Source organism: Macrotis lagotis, chromosome 1 (assembly GCF_037893015.1).
Source record: "Macrotis lagotis isolate mMagLag1 chromosome 1, bilby.v1.9.chrom.fasta, whole genome shotgun sequence".
Taxonomy (NCBI): Eukaryota; Metazoa; Chordata; class Mammalia; order Peramelemorphia; family Peramelidae; genus Macrotis; species Macrotis lagotis.
In genome coordinates, this window is record NC_133658.1 from 823,224,431 (window position 1) to 823,249,169 (window position 24,739).

Consider the following 24,739-nt stretch of genomic DNA (forward strand, 5'->3'; position numbering starts at 1 on the left):
AAATTTGGAGAGCTTTAAGTCAGAGAAGTTCAGATACAGGAGAATTCCAATTTAGACTTAAAATGAACACATTTGATGAATTCCAAAATTTTGGTATCCCATGGGAAGGATACATAAATATGCCATATTTGAATATCAATGGATGCCAACTCCAACAAATAAATAGATCTCAGCCATCCAACAGTCTAAAAGTTAGACAAAACAGAACTAAGGCTTCAAATATGAATGCTACAACGCTGGGAGTCATGAGAGGTTCTAGAAGGCAATATACAAGAGAAGGGCCTTCTTCCTGGATGATGGGCAGGTTTAGAAATGGAGCCCAGGAATTCAGAGAAAGGTTCACAGATTGTCACTCTAGTTCCAGGCCTATTCAGTTCTCTAGACATGTCAATGCTATTATCCTAAGAGAAGCTCATGAAAGAAATGAATCTACAAGGTTCCAGAGGCATAGAGAAAGAAACAACAGTCCAATGAGTAATCTAAGAAAAAAAATTGAAACTCTAAAATTAAGATCTACTCAGAATAGCAACTATCATTCAAGGGTGCAAAGACCAACTGACATCAGATTTTCAAGGAGAAAACAAATCCACAAAAAGCTTAGGCGGTATCACCAGCATTGTATAGTTCAAAATGAACAAGAAAGACAGGGCAGTGCACAATTTTCACATTCATCAGCACTTTTAAGAACTCTTTCCACAACTGCAAGATGTCATACAACTCTAAGACTAAATCTTAGGGTAAAAGTTCTCCCCGAAGAAGAAATAGAACAAGACAACATTTCAAGCAGAACTCAATCTAGCTTTCAAAGACCCAGAGGAGCAAATAGGAGTAACAGAGGTATATTTCAGTTAGTTATTTCCCGCTCTGAAAATAATGGGCCATCCCTTTGTTTCAGAACATCATGGCTACCCCTTCACGGTATTTCAGAACCTGAGTTTCCTCAGTCAAGGGTTCTGCAAGTACTTCTCCAGCAGATCCTAGCTGGGCTGAGTACGCTAAATTTTTCAAATGAAACTCAGGCTTATTTAGAAAAACAGAGATACAATCAGTCCTTATGGGATATAAATTCTGAGTTGTTTAACTTAAACAGAATAAGAGTTCAAAGAGAACTAAATGGAACTCTAATTTGCTTCACCAATGAAAGGCATGCCAGACAGAACAATGATGTGAGTAATTTGATTGAAAATATCATAATTCCGACACTGCGTCTGGCTCGTACTTTTTTACTAAGTGATGATAGCTTGTATTGCTCTAGGGGATTAACCAATGAAGAACTTGATAACTTAGCTGCCAAAAACTATGAAAGCAGCATAAATGGAGAGATAAATAAAGCCTGCAGTATTTGTGTAAACACCTACACACAGGGAAACAAACTTAGACAATTGCCCTGCACACATGAGTTTCATGTCCATTGTATTGACCGCTGGCTGGCTGAAAATAATACCTGCCCTATTTGCCGTCAGGCTGTATTAAATTCAAATACAGTCTAACCAGTGGATTAAACATATACAAATCTATTTATAATTTCTCTGTCTTTTTTTTAAGGTTTTTATGTAGCTAGTCCCTCATTTATGGGCATAAGGAAGAGGGAAGTGACAAATGCATTGCTATAACTCTTACTATGTACCAGACACCATACTAAGCACTTTACAAATATGATCTCATTTGATCCTCACAACAAGCCTGAGACATAGGTCCTATTATCAGTTTACAGTTGAGGAAACTGGCAAACAAAGGCTTAGTATTTTGTCCAGGGTCACACAGCTAGGAAATATCTGAGGCTGGCTTTGTCAGGTCCTTCCTGACTCTGGGCCCAGTGCTCTAGTCACTGTACCACCTGGCTGCCATGAGAACTTCTGCCCCCAAAATTACCACTGTCATTGATTTTAATTCATTTTGCTGATGCTTGAAAGAACACCAAGAAAGAGGCATTTTTAATTGAGATTTTTCCCCCTGTTACTAATAATGGACCTTGGGAAAACACCAAAAGGACTATGCCTTTGATTCAGGGACAGAAGCAAGGTAGGGAAGATAGGTCAGAAATAATAAAGCAAGAAGTAGAAGGGTAAATCAAATGGCCCAATTACTAATCGAGAATAAAGATGGTTAGAGTTTCACTGGAAATGGGGTGATTTAGACATACCACCATTACTACTCCTTACCACTGGACAACCATGTCTTAACATTACTCTTCCCTCCCAAGGAATCTGAAGAACTGAGCCAAGAATTCATAAGTCAAGGATATACCTGGACTGATATTTCTTAAATTTGTACCTATAGTACAAATTATATTAAAATTATGAATTTTGCATAGAGATGCTCAAATTCTATTTACTTGTAAACTTTGTACATTATGTGTAGCTTACAAATTATGCAATCTGCAACATTTTTTCATATATTTATGAGATTAGATGTGGATTATTTGGAATTTTCCTGTTTAAATTAACAAAAAATGTTTAGTAAACATAAATTAAAATCAAGTAAATAGCATAAATCTTCCATAACGTTATAAACAGCTTGAAATACTCAAAACTTTTAATTCTGTCATTCAGCTTTTTCCTTTCTTTTTTTTGGGTGAGGCATTTGGGGTTAAGTGACTTGCTCAGGGTCACACAGCTACTTAAGTGTCCAGTGTTGGAGACTGGATTTAAACTCAATTTCTTCTAATTCCAGGGCTAGTGCTCTACCAACTGCTCCCCCTAGGCTGCCCCTACCCTACTCATATTTTCAAGAATATCTGTGATAAATGATTCAGTTCAATCTCACATATATTTTAATTTTTATAGAGATGGAAAAGTAAGCATATTATCATACTTCCTGATATAGCCATCCATCCTGACTTTTTGGTAATATGATATGTGATTTTTTCTAATTGCTTGCTTGCTTGCTAAATTATCTCCCTTCATATTTCTTGAAAAATCAATTCCTCAATACTCTAAAATTTGTATTACCTCTAGCACAAATAATGCCTATCTATGATCTAGCCACTCTTTCTGATTTCAATTTCATCATCTTGAGTGCCATTTCTACTTCCCTCAGAGCCTGGATTCTGAAGCCAGGTTTTCTAACTTTACAATACATTCACTCTTAATTAACTAAGTTTTTTCCTATTCTTCAGACTGTATCCTATCTGCAAAGTGGTTCATACAGAATTATCTTAATTGATCAGTATAAAAATTCTGTGACACAGTCACTATCATTATAAACTAGCTTCTCACCTCATTATTCAAATGAAATTGCTCTTTCCAAAGTTAGCAAAGAACCTTCAGCTGAACAACCTAATGACTTTTTATCAATTTTCATTGTTTTTGACCTCTTTGCAGTCTTTTAATCTGTCGATCACTCTTTTCTCCTTAATTCACTCTTCTGTTTTTTTGATAGTTTTCTCCTAGTTTTCCTCTTCCTGACCAAAGACAATCCTGTTCTGTCTCTTGCCATACATACTTTTCATTCAGCAAACTGTCATAGTAAATATATAATTAATCATACCCAGTAGATATCCCCTAAGGCTATGCTGTGGGCCCTACACTCAGTATACTATTTCTTTTTGTGATTTAATCAGTTCCCAAGGACTCAATTATCATTTCTATACAGATTAGATTATTCAATTCTCAGATCTATCTGTTCAGCCCTAACTCCAGTCTCAAAATTCCAACTGCCTAAAAATGTATGTTCCAAAGACATCTTAAACTCAACTTTTCCCCAACTATATTTTCCCTAAATTCTCCTCTCTTCCTAGCTTTCCTATTACTGCAGAAGGCAGTACTATCATCCTCCTTTTCACCCAAACTTACAACTTAGGTGTAAACCTTGCCTCCTCTCATTCTTACCCCCCACATCCAATCAGTTAAAAAATTCTGTAGTTTCCATCTTTAAAACACCTCTCCCTCCTAAACTCTACCCTCCTTCAACACTGTTAGCACTCTGGTCCAGGGCCCTCATCACTCTTTACCTAGACTACTGCAATAACCTGATAATTATTCTCCCAGTCTCAACTATATTACTATTGTAGTACATTCCCCTCTGGGGTAAAATACATGTCTCACTTACCTCAATAAAATAGAAAAAAAGAAAATCAATGAATTGGGCATGCAACCAAAAAAAAAAAGCCCATCTAAAAATCCCCAGATTAATTGAAGAGAAAATAAAATACTTAAATAATACTATCTTAGGGGAAAAAAACTGAAAAAGCCCTCAATAAGTTCCCAAAGAAAAAAATTCCAGATTAGGTGGATTCACAAATGAATTCTACCTTTACATTTAAAGAACAATTATTCTGATGCTATATAAACTATATGGAAAAATAGGCAAAAAAAAATACTATTAAATAAGGTGATGATACCTAACCTAGGAAAAGCAAAAATATTTCCCTAATGAATACTGATGAAACACTTTTAAATAAAATATCAGCAAGGATATAACTATATCACAAAAATCATACATTATGATCAGGTGAAATTTATACTAGGAATTCAGTTAATTCAATATATAAGGAAAACTATCAACATAACTGACCATATCAATAAAATTAGCAATTCTATGATTATCCCAAGAGATAAATGCAGAAAAAGCTTTTGAAAAAAATAATACCCGGAGCAGCTAGATGGCGCAGTTAGATAGAGCACTCGCCCTGAAGTCAGGAGTACCTAGGTTCAAATCCAGCCTCTGACAACTTGACAATTACCTAGCTGTGTGGCCTTGGGCAAGTCACTTAACCCCATTTGCCTTGCAAAAACCTAAAATAATAATAATAATAATAATAATAATGATGATGATGATGATGATGATATACTCATTAGAAAGCACAGGAATAAATGGAGCTTTCCTTGCAAATAACCATTAGTGATTATTATCTATAGTGGAGATAAGCTAGAAGTCTTCCCAATAAGATCAGGGTAAAGCAAGAATGCCCATTATCACCATTATTATAAAATATTGTACTAAAAATGCTAGAGGAGCAATAAGAGAGGAAAAAGAACTGAAGGAACTAGAATAGATAATGAGGAAAGAAAACTATCATTCTTTGGAGAGTGGTATTGGAGAATCCTGGAGAATCAACTTAAAACTACTTGAATTAATAACTTTAGCAGTTTTAGGATATAAAATAGATGACCCCCCCCATAAATTATCAGCATTTCTAAATATTACCAGAAAGAGACAGAAAAAGAAATTCCATTTAAAATAACTGTAGAATTCTGCCTGCTGGAAGTCTACCTGCCAAGATAAACCCAGTAACTAACTATATGAATATAATTATAAGCATTTTTAACACTAACAAAATTGGATATGCAGAATTGGAAAAATCGATTATGGGTATTATGAGTAGGCCACAGTTATATAATGAAAATGATAATTCTAGCTAAATTAATTTATTTATTCAATGCCATATCAATTAAACAAAAATTATTTTACAAAAGTAGAAAAAAGTAAGTCATCTGGAAGAACCAAAAGGTCAAAAATACCAAAGGAATTAGTGAAAAAGAAATGTGAAGGAAGATAGTATAGCTGTAATCAGAGCTCAAACTGTGTAATACGGTGTCAATCATCAAAACAAACTGGTACTGGCTAAGAAATAGAGTGGTATTTTGGAAAACAGATTAGATACACAATACATAGTAGGCAATGACCACAGTAATTCAATGTTTGATAAACTCAAAGATCCCAGCTTTGGGGATTTGACAAAAACTGCTGAGAAAACTGGAAAAGCAGCCTGGCAGAAACTAGGTATATCTCACACCATATATCAAGATAAAGTCAAAAGGGGTATATGATTTAGACATAAAGAATGACACCACATGCAAATATATGAAATAGTTTCTTGTCAGATCTCTGGATAAGGGAAGAACTTATAACCAAACAAAAGACAGAGCATTATAACATGCAAAATGCCTATTTTTTAAAAAATTGTACAAACAAAACCAATGCAGCCAAGATTAGAAGGAAAACAAAACTGGGGAAAATTTTTTCCAGCAAGTTTCTCTAATAAAGGTCTCATTTTTCACACATATAGAAAACTAAGAAAACAAATTTCACACATATATAGACAACTATAGTAAATAAATTTATAAAAAATATTTCCTCAATTGATAAAAGATTAAAGGATATGAAAAGGTATTTTTCTGACAAAGTAATCAAACCTGCCTATGGTTTTGGAAAAATTGCTCCAAATCACTATTAGAGAAATGCAAATTAAAACAACTCTGAGGAATCACTTCATACATATCACATTAACTAATATGATAGAAAAAAATGACAAATATTGGAGATGTTGGAAGATTAGGGCACTAGTGGTCAAGTAGTTGGTTAATCTAACTTCTGGAGAGCAATTTGGAATTATGCCCAGAGGGCAATCAAACTTTGACCAGTACACAACTTGATCTGTATACCAAAGAGATCAAAGAAAAAGAAAAAGGAGCTATATGTACAAACATACTTATAGAAACTCTTTTTGTAATGACAAAGAATTGAAAATTGAGAGGGTGTCCATCGATTGCAAATTGGTCAGCAAACAAGTTGTGGGTTAGACGATTGTTGTACTTTAAGAAATGATGAGCAGGATGCTTTCAGAAAAACCTGAAAAGACAAGAATTCATGCAAAGAGAAGTGAGTAGAACCAGGAGAACATCATACATAGAAACAGAAATAATTGTATGATGACAAACTGTGAATGACTTAATTATTCTCAGCAAGACAAAGATCCAAGACAACACCAAAGTACTTACAATGAAAAACTCATCCATCCTCCTCCTCATGCAGAGAAAGAATTGATGGAATCTGAATGCAGATAGAATGCAGATATTTTTTATAACATGACTAATCTGAAAATATATTTTGCGTGACTGCACATGATTAACTTGTTATCAAAGAAGAGGGAGGGACAGAGCACTAGCTCTGGAGTCAGGAGGACCTGAGTTCAAATTTGGCTTCAGACACTTAATAATTACCTAGTTGTGTGACCTTGGACAAGTCACTTAACCCTATTGCCTTGTTAAAAAAAAAAAGAAGAGGGAGGAATAAAGGGGAGGAAGAGAATTTGGAACTCAAAGTTTTAAAAATTGACATTAAAAATAATTTCAAATAGATCTTTTGACAGGGCCAGTCTGAGCACGTCATTTTCCCCCTTATCTCCCTTCAATAAATTCCAAAAGTGATTCTCTATTACCTCTGGGACATTACTCCTCTCCAAATAATCTCCAATCCAGGGATATAAACTACCTTGCTGTACCTTGAGCACAACACTCCTATCTCCCTACTCTGAGTTCTTTCTTTCTGTCTTTCTTTTTTTTGCAGAATAAAAATTAGTCTAATTTCAGTTATTCTAACTCTTGGGTCAGTTGCTAGTCCCTGGCCCACCCTAGGTAGAAGTTTGGTTAGTAGAACTAATCCCCTCAGGCTTCAGCTTCCTCACCACCCACTCATATGGGGGGGGGGGGGGAAGAAAATGGGCAGGGGGATTTGCCCCCTTAGCTAATGTAAACACATGATCTCTGAAGAGAGACATATAACGACCTCCAAGCACCCTGGATTTTATATTTTAGTCTAAGCAAAGGGAGAACTTAAAAATTCAATTACTGGGCCACTAGCTCTATAGTCATTGTTACAACTGGCCTCCCAGCAAGATCAACATCTCAAGACACTTTTGGGTTTTTTTGTTTTTGTTTTTTGTTTTTTTTTAGGTTTTTGCAAGGCAAACAGGGTTAAGTGGCTTGCCCAAGGCCACACAGCTAGGTAATTACTAAGTGTCTGAGACCAGATTTGAACCCAGGTATTCCTGACTCCAAGGCCGGTGCTTTATCCACTGCACCACCTAGCCGACCCTTCAAGACATTTTCAAAATGAGCTAGGGAAGCTATGCAGGAATCCAGAAACCATGGGGACTCCCTCCCTAAATAGGCTACATTATGACTTATACCTATAGTATCCCTGCTGTTTTTCTAGAAAACATGTAAATAATATGATCAGGCAGAACCCTGGGTCAGTCCACAAGTGGGACTAGGAAGAAGAGAAGGATGACTAGAGTAGGAGAAGCATTAAGGTGAAATGAGAAAATAAACTTTCAAACACCACATAAATAGTAGCTGCCATTATTTAAAAGTATTAACTCTTGGCTCCTTTTTAGAAATTCTATGCTAAAATGAGAAATAAAATGATCAGGAAAGAGCTTCTGGAAACCAAGAATAGATCAATTTTTTAAATGGATTTCCTCCATAAAAGAAGAACCTGGAACATAGCAGTTTATAGATTCGAGACCTTGGGAATAAAAGAGAAAAAGACGTTCTGAGAGAACAAAGGAACAGAGAAGTAGCTGCCTTGTGAATGAAGAAAGCAGGAAGGCCCAACTGATAGGAGTTGGATTTCAGTCTAAGCAGTGCTCCCCAGACCAGAGGGGTTGGGGATGACCAGTAGGGTTGGTTCATCATGAAAGCAATTATCCAGGAAGGAGGGTGAGGAAGTATGGGGAGCTGAGAGTTTGGAGAATGGTGGGAAGGAAGGTCAATATTGTTTGCTATCTCTATCAAGGCAGGACCCATGGCTGGTCATTCTCCTCGAGGGAGACCATGATCTGGAAACAGCCTTGCTGTATATCTCCAATTGCTCAGAAGGATCTGGGAGTGGTAGAGTTGCCACAAAGGGGTAGAGGGCAGCTTCCCACGAGGTTATGTCAAAGGTGGTATCTTGAGCAGGGAGTAGGTACCCATGTTAAAGGGGCAGAACAGGACAGGGCTACCCAGGCAGGATAAAGGAGTTATCTCATGTATATTATCACAGGGGCAGCTTCCCATCTTTTTAATAAAGGAGATTGGTAGACATAATTAATGAGTCATTTCCCTCTCTACAGGTAGCAGCACCTTCAGAGAAGTAGTCAGGGCTTTCCTGATTTTGCCCTTTAGGATGAAGATCACATTCCCAGCATGTTGAAGGGGATTAGTTCTATAACCAGGCTGCATGCTGTCTTCCCCATTAGTTTATTATTAATTCCTTGAGGGCAGGAACCATTTTTTTGGCCTTTCTTTGCATTCCCATATAGTAAATGGCATATAGGGAAAAATAATGCTTTTAGCCTGGCATACAGTGCTTTAATAAATCTTTGACTGATTCTTCATGTAGCCCAAGATCACATGATCACTTTTGGCTACTATATCACAATAATGACTCAAAGTGAGCTTGCAATCCACTACAACTTTCATGTTTCTCAGCATGACTACTGTCTAAACACGCCTTCCCTCAACTTATACTTGGATAGCTAATTTTTTTTTAACCTAAGGAGAAAACTTTATACTTATCCCTAATGAATTTCATATTATTAAGTTTACATGGGGTGACTAGGTGGCACAGTGGATAGAGCACCGGCCCTGCAATCAGGAGTACCTGAGTTCAGATATGGCCTCAGACACTTAATAATTACCTAGCTGTGTGGCCTTGGGCAAGCCACTTAACCCCATTGCCTTGCAAAAAGCTAAAAAATAAAAGTTTATAGGTAGTGGTTCTTAGCTTGGGGTCAATGAACTTATTTTTAAAATTTTTTTGGTAATAGTATTTTAATAGAATTGGTTTCCTTTGTAATACTATGTATTTTATTTTATGCATTTAAAAATATGATTATGAGAAAGGGTTTCATCCAAAGAGTTCAAAACACACACACAAAAAGGTTAAAAAAGTCCTGCTCTAGAAGTCCTGCTGGTTCCTGACTATTTTGGTTCCTGAGACTGTCTTCTAATGTGTTAGCTAGCTCTCCTTCCCATTTCTGTATCATCTGCAAATTGGATAAGCATACTGCCTATATGTTTATTTAAGTTATTGATAAAAAATGTTAATAGCACAAGGATAAATATACATCTGGAGTATTTCAATGGAGATCTCTTTTCCCTGTAATGCCAAACCTTCTAATAACTACTTGAGTTCAGCTGTGCAACCAGTTTTGAAACTGTCTGACAGGTTTCAAAGGGCCTGAAATCAGAAAGACCTGAGTTCAAATTTAGTCTCCATTTCACCAGCAATACCACTACTGGGCGAACTTCCTAAGAAAGTTAAGAAAAACAAGAGGGGTCCTATACATACTAAATTATAATAGCAACCGACTTTGGTAGCAAAAAATTGGAAGCAGTAAGGTGCTCACTGATTGAGATATTTGAATGCAAATTCCACTGTAATGGTAAACAGGGAGAATTCTGAGAAATGTAGTAAGAGATCAGGAAAGGGCTTCTGGAAATCAAGGATAGATCAGGTTTTTGAATGGATTCTTAAAGAGCTGAAACAAGGTAAAATAACCAAAACCAGGAGATCAACCTGTTCAGTAACAACCAAAATTTCTCAGAATTCCAAATTATTAGGAGCAGCTAGGTGGAGCAGTGGATAGAGCACTGGCCCTGGAGTCAGGAGGACCTGAGTTCAAATTTGGCCTCAGATATTTAATAATTACCTGTGTGACCTTGGGCAAGTCACTTAACTCTATTGCCTTAAATAAAAATTAAAAATAAAATACTTTTCCAACACTGGAACAATTCACAGTTCCACCAGCACTAATATCCTACCACCTTTTCAACAGTAACTACTTCCAACTTTGTAAATCTATTGGGCATACCCAACAACATCAATTGTCTTAATTTTCCTTATTTTATTATTAGTGACTTAGAGAATCTTTCTATATGGTTACTGATAGTTTGCATTTCTTTCTGTGAAAATATTTAAAAAAAAATATATATATATATATATATATATATTGGGATCAGCAAGATAACCAAATAGCTGCTTTCTACAAACTTTTCTAATACCAAAATCTCAAATGAAAGGAACTGGGGATCTACCAGGATTAATATAGAATCTCTTAAGATTGTATCCCTTCTCCCACAAAGCAAAAATCTTAGAAACAATACCAGAGGATTTTAACACTTAGAATTCTTATTCTTTATCACTGACCAGCTTTATGGATTTCCCATTGCAGTGACTCTGTTCAAATCCCTAGGGGTGGGGAGGGGGTGTCCTCTCCCCTCTACTCATACTCCAAAATAGGAAGGCTAGTTAAAATAGCTGAGAGCAGGGGGACAGAGCACCAGCCCTGGAGTCAGGGGGACCCTGAGTTCAAATGTGACCTCAGACACCTAGCTGTATGACCTTGGGCAAGTCACTTAACCCTCTGCCTTGTAAAAACCAAAACCAAAACCTACCCCCACCAAAAGAAACCCCATAGTTGAACCCACAGATCCCTGTATCAAGGCAAGGGAGAGGAACTCCAGAATCAAGTCCCAATGATAATTGATGAGGGACACCAAAAAAAAAAAAAACCACCTAAAAACTTGAAAGAGCAAAAGATTGAGTGGAAGTCTATGCAAAAACCAGGACACAATCAGATATAAACTAATAAAAGAATCTAAAAACAGAAAAATGAGAAAATTATTAGTATCCTTTGCCTATTAATCCCATACAAAATGATTTTTGGCCTTACATTTCTGTCATATTATATTATCTTGTAACTCAAGAGTTTAAGCACTGATATATTTGAGGCATTGACTTTCTCTACTCTGCAACATCTTTATTTTAATTAGTTTTGTTCATGCAAAGGATTTTTAATTTTAAATAATCAAAAATGTTTTATTTATTATTGTTTAGTTAAGATTCTATTGTCTTGGGGAGGCTAGGTGGCACAGTGGACAGAGCACCAGTCTGGGATCAGGAGGACCTGGGTTCAAATGAAGTCTCAGACACTTAACCCCATCTGCCTTGCAAAAACCTAAAAAAAAAAAAAAAAAAAAAAAATTCCAGGTTCATAAATGATCTCAATTTCTAAATCCATGGCCTTGCTCAAATATCTTCCTGGTTTCTCTGAAGTCTTTGACACTGATTGCCATTCCCTTCCCTTTTCTCTGGAGACTCTCCCCTCCTGTTTTTTTTTTAGATTTTTTGCAAAGCAGTGGGGTTAAGTGGCTTGCCCAAGGCCATACAGCTAGGTCATGATTAAATGTCCGCGGCCGCCTTTGAACCCAGGGCCGGTGCTCTGTCCACTGCACCACCTTGCTTTGTTTTTTTGAAGACATGTGACCACTAATGTTTGTGACTCCTCCTCAGTTTTCATTGCAAGCCCATCATCCATTAACCCTTGTGGTGTGGGCCCTCTGGTGTTCTTTCAATATGAATTTTTCATCAATAACTCCGCCTCTCATCCATCCCCCAGAGTTCACCCCTCACCCCAAAGCAGAGGCATCTGCATATTCGCTTCTCCTTCCCCTCCAGAGCTCTACGTCAATGTCACGACTGTCTGCTTCCCCGCACGTCACATGGGCACCTTGACCTCCACAGATCCAACAGGGAGTGACTCAGCCTGTCCCCCCGGGGCCCAGCAGCATCCTCAGAGTGCGCAGTCCAGGACAGCCTTAACCCTTCCCTGCCTCCGGACCGCCCCCTCGCCCCCATCGTCCAATCAGAAACGAGCTCTCGTCCGTCCCACCCTTCCTGCCAATTTCACATTGTCCGCTTCTCTCAGTCCTGCAGCGCGTCCCCCTGGGCCAGGCCTCCGCAGCCCGGGCCGGCATTCCTTCGTCACTTATTTAATCATCACGATAATGGTACCGAGGACAGGGGGTGTTTTCAGTATCCCCATTTTTATGAATGAGGAAACCGAAACCGAGTTCAAAGTGACTTATTTAAATAACAGCAAATAAATGAGCGAGACTGGACTTCTTTCGGCCTCCAGGTCCGGAGCCCTGGCTTTCCAAACAGTTTTCCAGGGGATAAGTTTTTACTTAAATAAAGCGTTGTTATCCAGTTATCGGTTACGTCACCGAGTCCGGTTTACAGAGAAGGAAACTGAGGCTGGGGGGGGCGGCTGACGTCACCGCCCCTAACCGTGGGGGTGGGGGTGGGAGCTGCAGCCCCGCAGGCGGTAGCCCAGCCTCGGGAGGAGGGCGGCCTCCAGCCCCGGCCCCGGCCCCGGCCCCGGCCCCGGGGCGGCTGCCTACCTCGACAGCACCTCCAGGTCCTCCAGCACAGACAGCAGCTTCTCCCGCGTGGTGTTGCCCGGCACGTTGGCGATGCTGACCGAGCCGGGCCGCTCCTTCTCCTTCTCCGCAGCCGAAGACGCAGCCATGGTGGAGGGGCAGACAGCGGCCGGCGCGCCTCCTCCTCGCAGCCTGCCGACGGACGAATGCGGCAACCGCAGCAGTGCGGCAAGATCTAGTGCGCAGACCGCGGAGAGCGCGGAGCGCGGCGCGCGCGTCCCGACAGCGGCCGCTGGCGGGCCGGAGGAGCCCCTGCAGGCGCCCGCGCCCGCGCCTCCGCCACCTCCTGGGGGGACGCGACCTCGCATGTTCTCCTGTCTCAGCCTCGGGGAAAAAGAAAGAGCGCAAACACTGTGTCTTTCTGGTGCATCGCGAGGTTTCTACTAACCAATTCAATTTTTATAACGTGAGCCTAGGATGTCATTGTTATGGCGAGCACTCTCAATGTGGATGCAAAACAGAATTTTCTTTTTTTTTTTTAAAGATTTTATTTATTTTGAGTTTTATAATTTTTCCTCTCATTTTCCCTCCCCCACCCCCACAGAAGGCAGCTTGCCAGTCTTTACATTGTTTCCATGGTCTACATTGATCCAAATTGAGTGGATGAGAGAGAAATCATATCCTTAAGGAAGAAACATGAAGTAGAAGAGATATCGAGATCAGACAATAAGATATCAGGTTTTTTTCCCCTAAATTCCTTGGTCTTTGTTCAAACTCCACGGTTCTTTGGATACAGATGGTATTCTCCATTGCAGACAAGCCCCAATTGTCCCCAAATCAGAGAATTTTCAGCCTAATGTTGAAAGGAACCCCAGAGACTGGCCTCTCATTTTACAGATGAGGAAAGTGAATGGAAGTGTTCTGATCAAGGTCACACCACTACCAAAGGACAAAATCAGAACTTGACCCCACTCTATCATTCTGCCTCTCAAATCACATTTTTTGTAGGTTTTTTCTTTTTTTAAAAGAAAGATTTTATTTAGAGTTTTACGATCCCCCCATTCTTGCTTCCCTCCCCACACAGAAGGCATCAAAAGCACTTTTTTTTAGGATTTTTGCAAGGCATTGGGGTTAAGTGTCTTGCCCAAGGCCACACAGCTAGGTAATTATTAAGTGTCTGAGTTCGGATTTGAACTCAGGTCCTCCTGACTCCAAGGCCGGAGCTCTATCCACTGCACCACCTAGCCACCCCCACTTTTAATATTTTACTAAAAGAGAATAATCATGGGTGACTACCTAGTCTTGGTTAGTAAGTAACTGGTTTTGAATTGGTAATGCATAATAAGATAATAGAACAAGACCCAATTTTGCCTTGGGCAGCAGAGTGTGAACATTTTAAATGGCCCCTCCTTTACAATTTATAATCTTGTTTGCCGAGAGCCCCTGAGGAGAAAGTGACTCACCCTGGTCGTCCACCCGGGATGTGTCAGATGGAGGAACAGGGACCTAATTCCTCCTGGCTTTCTTAGTCACTGTCTTCCAAAATAAATACTCAGCATAAAGAACCCAGATTATGAGCCTCTCAATAGAAATACTCTACAGAAAGCACACAGATTATAAGTCTCAGTGCAAGAAGAGATACAAATGGGAAAAAATAAAATAATATTTAAAAATAAAGGAAATACAAAGAGAAAAGTAAAACTAAGTCTTGTCTTCAAGGAACTTACATTCTACCAGGGATTCATTGCATATATAAAAATATTAAAATATACCAAGTGAATTTTTTAGGGGAGGATGATAGGAGACTAGGAAAGTTCAGGAAAAGTTTCATGTAAAAAGATAGGTGAACTGCTTTTTGAAGGAAATAAGAGATGCTGGTGATATAAGAGGAGGCAAAAGATAGTCCTGTTAGGGAGGGACAGCAAACAAACATACAATCAAGCTATATCGAGAATTAATAATAAACTATTAACAAAGGTGAAAAAAACTATAATTAAGAGACATTGGGGAAGACTTCCTGTAAAAGGTCAGATTTTTTTTATTAGAGAACTCTGGGAAGATGACTGAGTAGATCAGAAAACTCCAGGCTCTGTAAATTTCCTCCACAAAAATAGACAATGTTACCTCAAAGTGAACATAGAGAAGCAAAAATGAATTAAAATAGGAGTAAAATAATTGTCCTCCTAAGACAATTTGAGGGGACTTCAGGACAGACTCAACCTCCAAAGGAAAGAAGTGCAAATACCTCCATGTAGTCTCCAGGGAGTCAACAAAACTATAACCCTGAGGGCACTTGGGTCCAAGGGCCTCAGGAACTTTCACTTCACTTTCCTTCCATCCTCCCTTCCTCCCTTCCCTCCTCCCTCCCTCCCTCCTCCCAAGTCAGGCAAGAATAAAAGACCCAGATGTGCTGCTCAGACATCACTACTGGGCCAAGCTTTGAGCAAGCCCAGGGGCAGAGGCCCCCATGGCTGTGGCACTGACAGAGGCCCCCATGGCTGTGGTGCTGGCGGGGCAGAGTCCCTGGTTTGGGTTCCAGGGCAAAGAGGAGAGCTGAACTTTGAGGTCACTTAAAAGGACTGTGGGAGCAGGACCCTTTATGTGTCCGTGGGCCTAAGACTTGGCTTAGGGATGATGACGAGGAGTGCCCAAGAGACTCCTGGGCCACCATTCCCCACACCATGGGACTAATAATAATGGTGATGATTCTAAAAAAACAAAACTGGGTAGGGAGCGGTTTAAAAAGTAAGTCATTATCTCATATAAATGAGGGGTCAAAGGAAGAACTGATACAAAAGAAGAGAGGAGAGGGCTGGTGGTGCTTGAACTTTACTCACAGAAATGAGTTAGAGAGAGAACAGCTTAGACCTCTAGAAAGGGATAAAAGCATTTTAAATTTAGAAAGAAAGAAAAGGGCAAGAGGAGAAGATGGGGGAGGGACTCTTAGAGGAACAGGAAGACAAGTTAAAAGTAAATTAGATGCATGAGAAGGGACAGGATAAATAGGGTGAGGATAGTGAATAGATTGTAGGGAAACATAAGAGTAATTATAACTTTGAATGAATGGGAAGAATTTACCCATAAAATGGAAATGGATGCTAGAATGGATTAAAAATATGTATTTAACAATATGTGACTACCAAAAAAATGAAATGAACATATAGTTAAAATAAAGGACTGGAGTATAATTTACTATGCTTCAGTTATTGTAGGAAAAAAAAGCACGGGTAAGTGATTATGATCTCAGACAAAGTTAAAACTTAAATAGATATAATTAAAAGAGATAAATAGGGAAACCACATTATTTGTCACCAGTTTATTTAATATTGTTTTAAACCATTTAAAATCATTGTAAACAGCACAAACTACTTTGAGAGTATACCTGCCAAAAAAGAGCTAAGAATTACATAAACATAAAATATTTTATACAAATAAAGTCAAACTTGAATAACTAAAGAAATTTCAATTATTCATTGGTAGACAAAGCCAAAATAATTAAAATGACACTTTTACCTAACTTTTCTATATATTCAATACTATCCTGATGAATTTATGAAAAATTATTTTACTGAGTTAGAAAAAATAATAAAATTTATTTGAAAAAACAAAAGGTCAAAAGTTTAAAGAAACTAATGGAAAAAAATCTTAAGGAAGGAGATCGAGTAGTACCACACTTTAAAACTACATTATAAAGCAGTAAATATTTAGACTATCTGGTACTGGCTAAGAAGAAGAGAAATAAGGGGCAGCTTGTGGCAGCTAGGTGGCACAGTGGATAGAGCATTTGAATTAAAATCCAACCTCAAATAATTACCTAGCTGTGTGATCTTGAGCAAGTCACTTAACCCCATTGCCTTGCAAAAAATAAAACAAAACAAAAAAGAGAAGTAGATCAGAGGAACAGAGTAGACATATAATTTACAATAGTAAAGAGATACAGTAACCATGTGTTTGACAAATGTAAAGACTTAAGTTTTGGGAATAAAAATTTATTATTTGGATGGGAAAGCTGGAAAGCAATCTGGCAGATATCCTTAAACTATGAACCAAGATAAGATCAAAATGGATTCATAACCTATGTACAAAGGGAGATATCACAAATAATAGAATATATTATCAATCAGACTCATGGGTAGGAGAATACTATATGAAGAAACAAGAAAGAATATTTAAGATATGAGATTGATAATTTTGATTATATTAAACATAAATGTCATTGTATAGTTAAAATCAATGTAGTCAAGATTAGAAGGAAAGCAGAAAATTGGAGAAGGGGGAGACTTTCATAGATAATCTCAGACAGAGGTTTCATTTCTCAAATGTATAAGAATACAAATCATTCCCCTCATGATAAATGGTCAAAGGAAATTAACAGGCAGTTATTCCAAGAAGAAATCAAAACTATAGTCATATAAAAATTCTCTGAATCATTATTGAATAGAGAAATAGAAAGCATAAAACTATTTGAAGACATCTTTTATCTATCAGATTGGCAAAAATGATAGATGCTTTTCAATGGAGGGGGTGGATAAATGAATTGAGGAATGTGATTGTGATGGAATACCAGTATGATAAAGGAAATGATTAGTTAGTTGATTTTAGAAAAAATATGGAAAGACCTATAAAGAAAGAGAAAGAAGGGGTGGCTAGGTGGCGTAGTGGATAAAGCACCAGCCTTGGAGTCAGGAGTACCTGGGTTCAAATCTAATCTCAGACACTTAATAATTACCTAGCTGTGTGGCCTTGGGCAAGCCACTTAACCCTGTTTGCCTTGCAAAAACCTTAAAAAAAAGAGAGAGAGAAAGAACTGATATATAGAATATATATATATATATATATATATATATATATATATCATCATCATCTCATATATTTATATTACATGCATGTTGTGTATGTTAATATATAGACATATATTTTTGCTTAATTGTAACTTCTCTGGGGTAACCAATGGGGAGAAAAGAAGGCAAAAAAATAAAAGTGCACAGAAGAAAACAAAGAAAACTTAAAAGGAAGTACAGAAAAGCTGGGTAGCTTTGAAAACAATGTGTAGTATTTATGATATATATATATATATATATTCAAAAAATGTAAGCAGTTTGAAAGAAAAACTTATTTTTATATTGAATCCTCTATGTTCTGCTGTGTGCATAAAATGTATTTTTTTCTCATTTTTATTTGTTTACAATAGATTTTTATAAATGTTATTAAAAAAAAGATGGGACTTAAAGGAAGCCAGGGAAGTCAGTAAGGAACTGAGGAGGGAGAACATTACAGGCAGGGAGGACAGTCAGAAAAAATATTCAAAGCCTGAGATGAAGGTCTTGATTGAAGAACAGCCAAAGGCCAATGTCCCTAGAGTAAGGTATATGAAAACTGGAAAAGTAGGAAGATGTTAAATTATAAAGGACTTGGAATGACAGAAGATTTTATATTTTTATTTTATTTTTAATTAATATTTTGTTTTCCAATTATATACAATAGTATATATTATCATTTTTGTAAGGTTTTGAATTTTACAAATTTTCCCCATCCTCCTTTCCCTCCCCCCACCCCCCACAGAAAGCCATCTGATAATCTTTACATTGTCTCTATATTATACATTGATCGAAAATGAATGTATCAAGAGAGAAATCATACTTGAGGAGAAAATAAAATATTAAAGATAACAAAATTATGTAGTACATAAGACACTTTTTTTAAAAAAATGGAAGGTAATAGACTTTGTTCTTTGCTTAAACTCCACACTTCTTTCTCTGGATACAGATGGTATTCTCCATTGCAGATACCCCAAAATTGTCTCTGATTATTGCACTGATGAAATGAGCAAGTTCATCAAGGTTGACCATCACCCCCATGTTGCTGTTAGGGTGTACACTGTTCTTCTGGTTCTGCTCATCTTGCTCAACATCAGTTCATGCAAATCCTTCCAGGCTTCTCTGAAATCCCATCCCTCTTGGTTTCTCATAGAACAATAGTGTTCCATAACATACATATACTACACTTTGTTCAACCATTCCCCAATTGATGGACATTCACTCAATTTCCAATTCTTTGCTACCACAATGTTTTTACCCTTTTGCATGATCTAGAAGATTTTATATTTGACCAAAGGCAACCTCTGGAGTTTATTGAAAGTAGGGAGGTGGGGTACCATGGTCTAAGAGGAAGAGGTAAAAAGGGGGTATATTCAAGGCCAGAGGAGAGACTGCTAGGGCAAAAGAACAAAATCTCAGGTGAAAACAGGAGATGGGGTGCTGTATGTGAAGGGCATTAAGATGACTAGTTTGACTGAATCATAGAGTGCAAGAAGGGTAGTAATATAGAATAAGGTTGGAAAAATATTTGGGGACCAGATTATGAAGGTCTTAAAAGTCAAACAGGTTTATTGGATAGAACACTAATTAGGAAGACTAATCTTCCTAAACTTAAATCCAGTCTCAGACATTTTCTAGCTGTGTAACTGTTGGTAAATCAGGGTCACAGAGAATCAGAAACAACTGAAATAATTGAGCAGCAAAGGAGTTTCTATTTTATCTTGGATATTTTGGGGAGTTACTGGATTTATTGGGTAGGGGAATTGCATGTTTAGACCTGTACTTTAGGATGTCACATTGGGATATGTATTCAGATAGATTGGAGAAGGAAATTAATTGAGGCAAAGAAACTAATATGGAGGCTATTGAAATAGTCTAGGGATTGTTTTTAAGAGGATGGGGAAAAAAGCTTGACAAAATCAACCAACATATCAACTAGAATATTTTATATTCATAGTTCTTCCTTCACTGTGAAAAAAATAGGAGGAAAGTGCATTTTCTTAGTACTTTTCAGGTGACCAAGTTTGTATAGACTATTTTAAATTTTAAATAATTTGCCAAAATTATTATTAAATATGCTTTATAAATGGTAGTGATCATTAAGAGTCACCATTCTCACTTGTGTAGCTGAGCTTTTTTCATGATTCAATAGATTTGTGTCAGGAATACACATTAGAATCCGTACTTTGCTACTTAGCAGCATGACCTTTGGCAAATAACTAAAACTCTCTCTAAGTTTTCCTTATGTGTAAAATGAGGGTTTGGATTAAATTATTTCTAAGGTCCCTTCTACCTCTAAGTTTAATATCCTATGATTTTAAGAATAAACAATTTTTCATTTTGACTTCAGTGTCTTAATGAGTTGAACAAGAAGGAAATTCATCCTGTGAATTTTGGGAGTAAAAATTGGGGGAAGTTTAGAAAAATTTGAAGGGGAACAGTCTCTGGGTCTACCTCCCATTTCAGGTATGTGGAAGAGAAGATTGAAGGAAAAGTAGCAAGATTAATGAGGATCAATAGGGCAATTAATAAGTAAGGACCTGAAATCACAGATTAAAGAGGAAAACCTCAAGAAGGAAATTTAGAAAGCAAGATAAGTAAGAGAGGTAAATGATATCAAGTTAAGTTAAACAAATTGGTAAAATTAGTAAAAGGGAAATAATTAGTGAAATAAAAAGTTAATCTGAAAGGGGAAATGACTCTGAGTCTGACTCTGAAGTTGCCTTTGAATCAAAGGAAAGCAGGATATACCAAGATCTCCATGAAAGCAATTACAAAACACTTTTGGAACAAAGTCATATCCATGATTTTCTCATGGACAGACCAAATCAATATAATAAACACGACAATTTTATCTAAATTAATTTACTTTTTCATACCTACCAATCATATTTTTATAGAACTTGAAAAATTATAACAAAATTCATCTGGAAAAACAAAAGGACAAGAATATAAAGGGAATCAATGAAAAAAATGTGAAGGAAGGTGATTCAGCAGTACCAGATGTCAAATTGTATTACAAAGCAGTAATCATCAAAATGATCTGACTCTGGCTAAGAAATAGAATAGTGGATCAATGAAATAGATTAGGTACAAAATACATATGAAGTAATGACCATAATAATTTAGGGTTTGATAAATTCAAATATATCAACTTTTAAGATATTTGTCAAAATATTTGTCAAAACCTTCAATGAAAACTGAAAAGCATTTTGGCAGAAACTAGACCAACATCTCATACTATACACAAGATAAAGTCAAAATGTGTACATGATTTAGACATAAAGAATGATACCATTAATTGGGCATGGAATAATTTACTGTCAATTATGTGGATAAGGGAAGAATTTTTAAGGTTATTCACGTACAACAACGTTAAACATATTTCCATAATAATCATGTTATGAGAGAAGAATCAGAACAAAAGGGAAAAACCGCAAAAAAACAAAAAACAAATTCTAAAAAGTGAAAATAATATGCTTCAATCTGCATTCAGACTCCATAGTCTTTCTCTGGATATGGATGGCATTTTCCATCACAATTTTTTTTAAATTTTCTTGCATCACTGTATTGCTGAGAAGAGCTAAGTCTATCATAGTTGATTAACACACAATGTTACTGTTACTGTGCACAATATTCTTCTGGTCAGCATCAGTTCATGTAAATCTTTCTAGGTTTTTCTGAAATCCACCTGCATGTCATTTTTTATAGAACAATAGCATTACATTTTGTTTATATGTCACAGTTATTCAACCATTCCCCAATTGATGGGCATCCCCTTAATTTCCAATTTTTTACCATTGCAAAAAAGAGCTGCTATAAATATTTTCATACATGTGAGTCCTTTTCCCTTTTTTCATGATCTCTTTGGGATATAGACCTTGCTTTAGAATTGCTGAATCAAAGAGTAGGTACAGTTTGATTATGCTTTGGGCATAGTTCCAAATTACTTTCCAGAATGGTTGGATAAAGACACAACTACACCATCGATGTCTCCATTTTCCCACATTCCCTAAAACATTTATCATTTTCCTTTGCTGTCATATTAGTCAATTTGATAGATGTGAGGTGGTACCCTGGAATTGTTTTACTATGCATTTCTCCAAACAATAGTGATTTAGAATATTTTTCATATGACTATAGATAGTTTTAATTTCTTCATCTGAAAACTAAGGGAAGAATTTATGATCAAACAAGAGATAGATTATAAAATGAATAATTTTGATTAAATTAATTTTAAAAAAGACTTTGTACAAACATAATCAATGCAGCCAAGATTAAAAGGAAAACAGGAAACTGGGGAAAATTTTTTGCAGTAAATCTCTCTCAAAGGCCTCATTTCTCTCATAGAGAGCCAAGTCAAATTTATAAAAGTACGAGTCATTTCCAATTGATAAATGATCAAAGACTATGAATAGGTAGTTTTCAGATGAAGAAATCAAAACAATCCTTAGATATATTTTAAAAATACTCAAATTACTGTTGATTAAAGTAAAGCAAAATAAAACAACTCTGAGATGTGACCTGACAACTATCAGATTGGCTAATATTGCCGAAAAGAAAAATGACAAATGGGGGGGCAAGTGAGGAAACTGGATCACTAATGCACTATTGGTAGAATTATGAACTGATCAAACCATTCTGAAAAGCATTGTGAAATTATTCCCATAGGGCAATAAAACTGTGCGTACTTTTTGATCCAGATATAGCTCGACTAGATCTGTATCCCAAAGAGGTTCCCCCAAAAGGGGAAAGAAGCCATATGTGCAAAAATGTTTATAGCAGCTCTTTTTGAAGATGTTCATCAATTGGAGAATGGGTGAACAAATTGTGATATATGATTGTGGTGTAATATTATTGTGCTATAAGAAATGCTGAGCAAAAAAGGTTTCAGAAAAACCTAGAAAGACATATGAACTGATGTAAACAGAACATTGTACATAGTAACCTTAATGTTGAATGTGAGTGATTTAGCTATTCTCAGAAAAATAAAGATCTAAGACAGTTCCGAGGACATTTTTTTTTTTTAAATTGGTATTGGGGGAGGCTAGGTGGCGCAGTGGATAAAGCACCGGCCCTGGAGTCAGGAGTACCTGGGTTCAAATCCCATCTCAGACACTTAATAATTACCTAGCTGTGTGGCCTTGGGCAAGCCATTTAACCCCATTTGCCTTGCAGAAAACCTAAAAGACAAAAAAAAAACAACAACAAAATTGGTATTGGAGCTAAGTGACTTGTACAAGGTCACAGAGATGTTAATTATTAAGTGTCTGAGTTTGAATCTGAACTCATGTCCTCCTCACTCCAAGGCTGGCGCTCTACCCACTGTACCACCTAGCTGCCCCAATTCCAAATACTTTTTTTTTGTACAAGGCAATAGGGTTAAGTGACTTGCCCAAGGTCACACAGCTAGGTAATTATTAAGTGTCTGAGAACAGATTTGAACTCAAGTCCTCCTGACTCCAGGGCAACAATCAGTGCAACAATCAGTGCAACAATCAGGGACAATTTTGGGATCCTTGCAATGGAGAATACCTTCTGTGTCCAGAGAAAGAATTGTACAGTTTGAACTACCTTCTGCCCCTCTAAAGACTTTTGATGAATAATGCTATCCACCTCCAGAGAAAGACTGATGGAGTTTGAATGCAGATTGAAGCAAACCTTTTTATTTTTTTTTTAACTTTATTATGCTTGTTTTTCAGGTCTGCTTTCTTTTACAACAGGGCAAAAATAAAAATGTTTTGCATGATTACATATTTACAATCCATATCAAATTACTTGCCTTCTCAAGGAGGAGTGAGGGGGGGAACAGAATTTGGAACTTAAAATTTAAAAAAAAAAAAGATTGTTAAAAAATTTTTGATTACATGTAATTAAGAAAAAATTAAATAAAAAAGGAAAGGAAGTCATATATGGGGCATCAGTTTACTAAGAAGTATTAAAAGGTTTTAGCAAGGTTTAACAGCTGATTTTTAGGTGTACTTGAGTTGTGAACACCCACAAATAGTTCAAAAAGAAAGTCTGGGAATCTAGTCAAATGAAGAAAAGGAGAAATTTTGTGATGACCTGTTTGTTTGGTGTAGAACAGAGTTCAAATTAGTGCAAATAATGAAATAATGAGTTCTGAAGTGTCAAATAATTTGAACTCATTTGAAGTTATAATTGCATATAATATGGAATTAGTTCCAGTTCAATGGAAAGGTAATAAAGTGTTTAAATTTTTTTTTATTAACATAATATAGGGCTGCTAGGTGGTGCAGTGGATAGAGCACCAGCCCTGGAGTCAGGAGTACTTGAGTTCAAATCAGACCTCAGACACTTAATAATTACCTAGCTGTGTGGCCTTGGGCAAGCCACTTAACCCCAGTGCCTTGCAAAACAAAACAAAACATAATATAACACAAAGGATAAGAAAAACATATTTATGATTCAAATTTATTTATTTTAAAAGATTTTATTTATTTTGAATTTTACAATTTTTCCCCTAACCTTGCTTCCCTCCTCCCACCCCCCACAGAAGGCAGTTTGTTAGTCTTTACATTGTTTCCATGGTATACATTGATCTAAGTTGAATGTGATGAGAGAGAGATTATAACCTTAAGGAAGAAACAGAAATTAGGATATATAGAAAAATTACATAACAAGATAACTTTTTTTTTTAAATTAAAGGTAATAGTCTTTGGTCTTTGTTCAAACTCCACAATTCTTTCTCAGGATACAAATGTCATTCTCCATCGCAGATATCCAAAAATTGTGCCTGATTGTTGCCCTCTTGGTATGAGCAAGTCCATTAAAGTTGATCATCATTCCCATGTTGCTGTTAGGATGTACAATGTTCTTCTGGTTCTGTTCATCTCGCTCAGCATCAGTTCATGCAAATCCTTCCAGGCTTCCCTGAATTCCCATCCCTCCTGGTTTCTAATTGAACAATAGTATTCCATCACATACATATACCATAGTTTATTAAGCCATTCCCCAATTGATGGACAT

General features: G+C 36.9%; 1 protein-coding gene across 1 annotated transcript in view; it reads right to left on the minus strand.

Moving 5' to 3' along the window:
• MED4 (mediator complex subunit 4) overlaps positions 1–13,141 on the minus strand; it is a 37,009-nt gene extending 23,868 nt beyond the window's left edge. The window contains exon 1 of the mRNA XM_074217116.1: positions 12,954–13,141. Coding sequence (XP_074073217.1) covers positions 12,954–13,081 — 128 coding nt within the window. The 5' untranslated portion in view covers positions 13,082–13,141. The remainder of the gene's footprint in view (positions 1–12,953) is intronic.
• Positions 13,142–24,739: the final 11,598 nt, after the last annotated feature.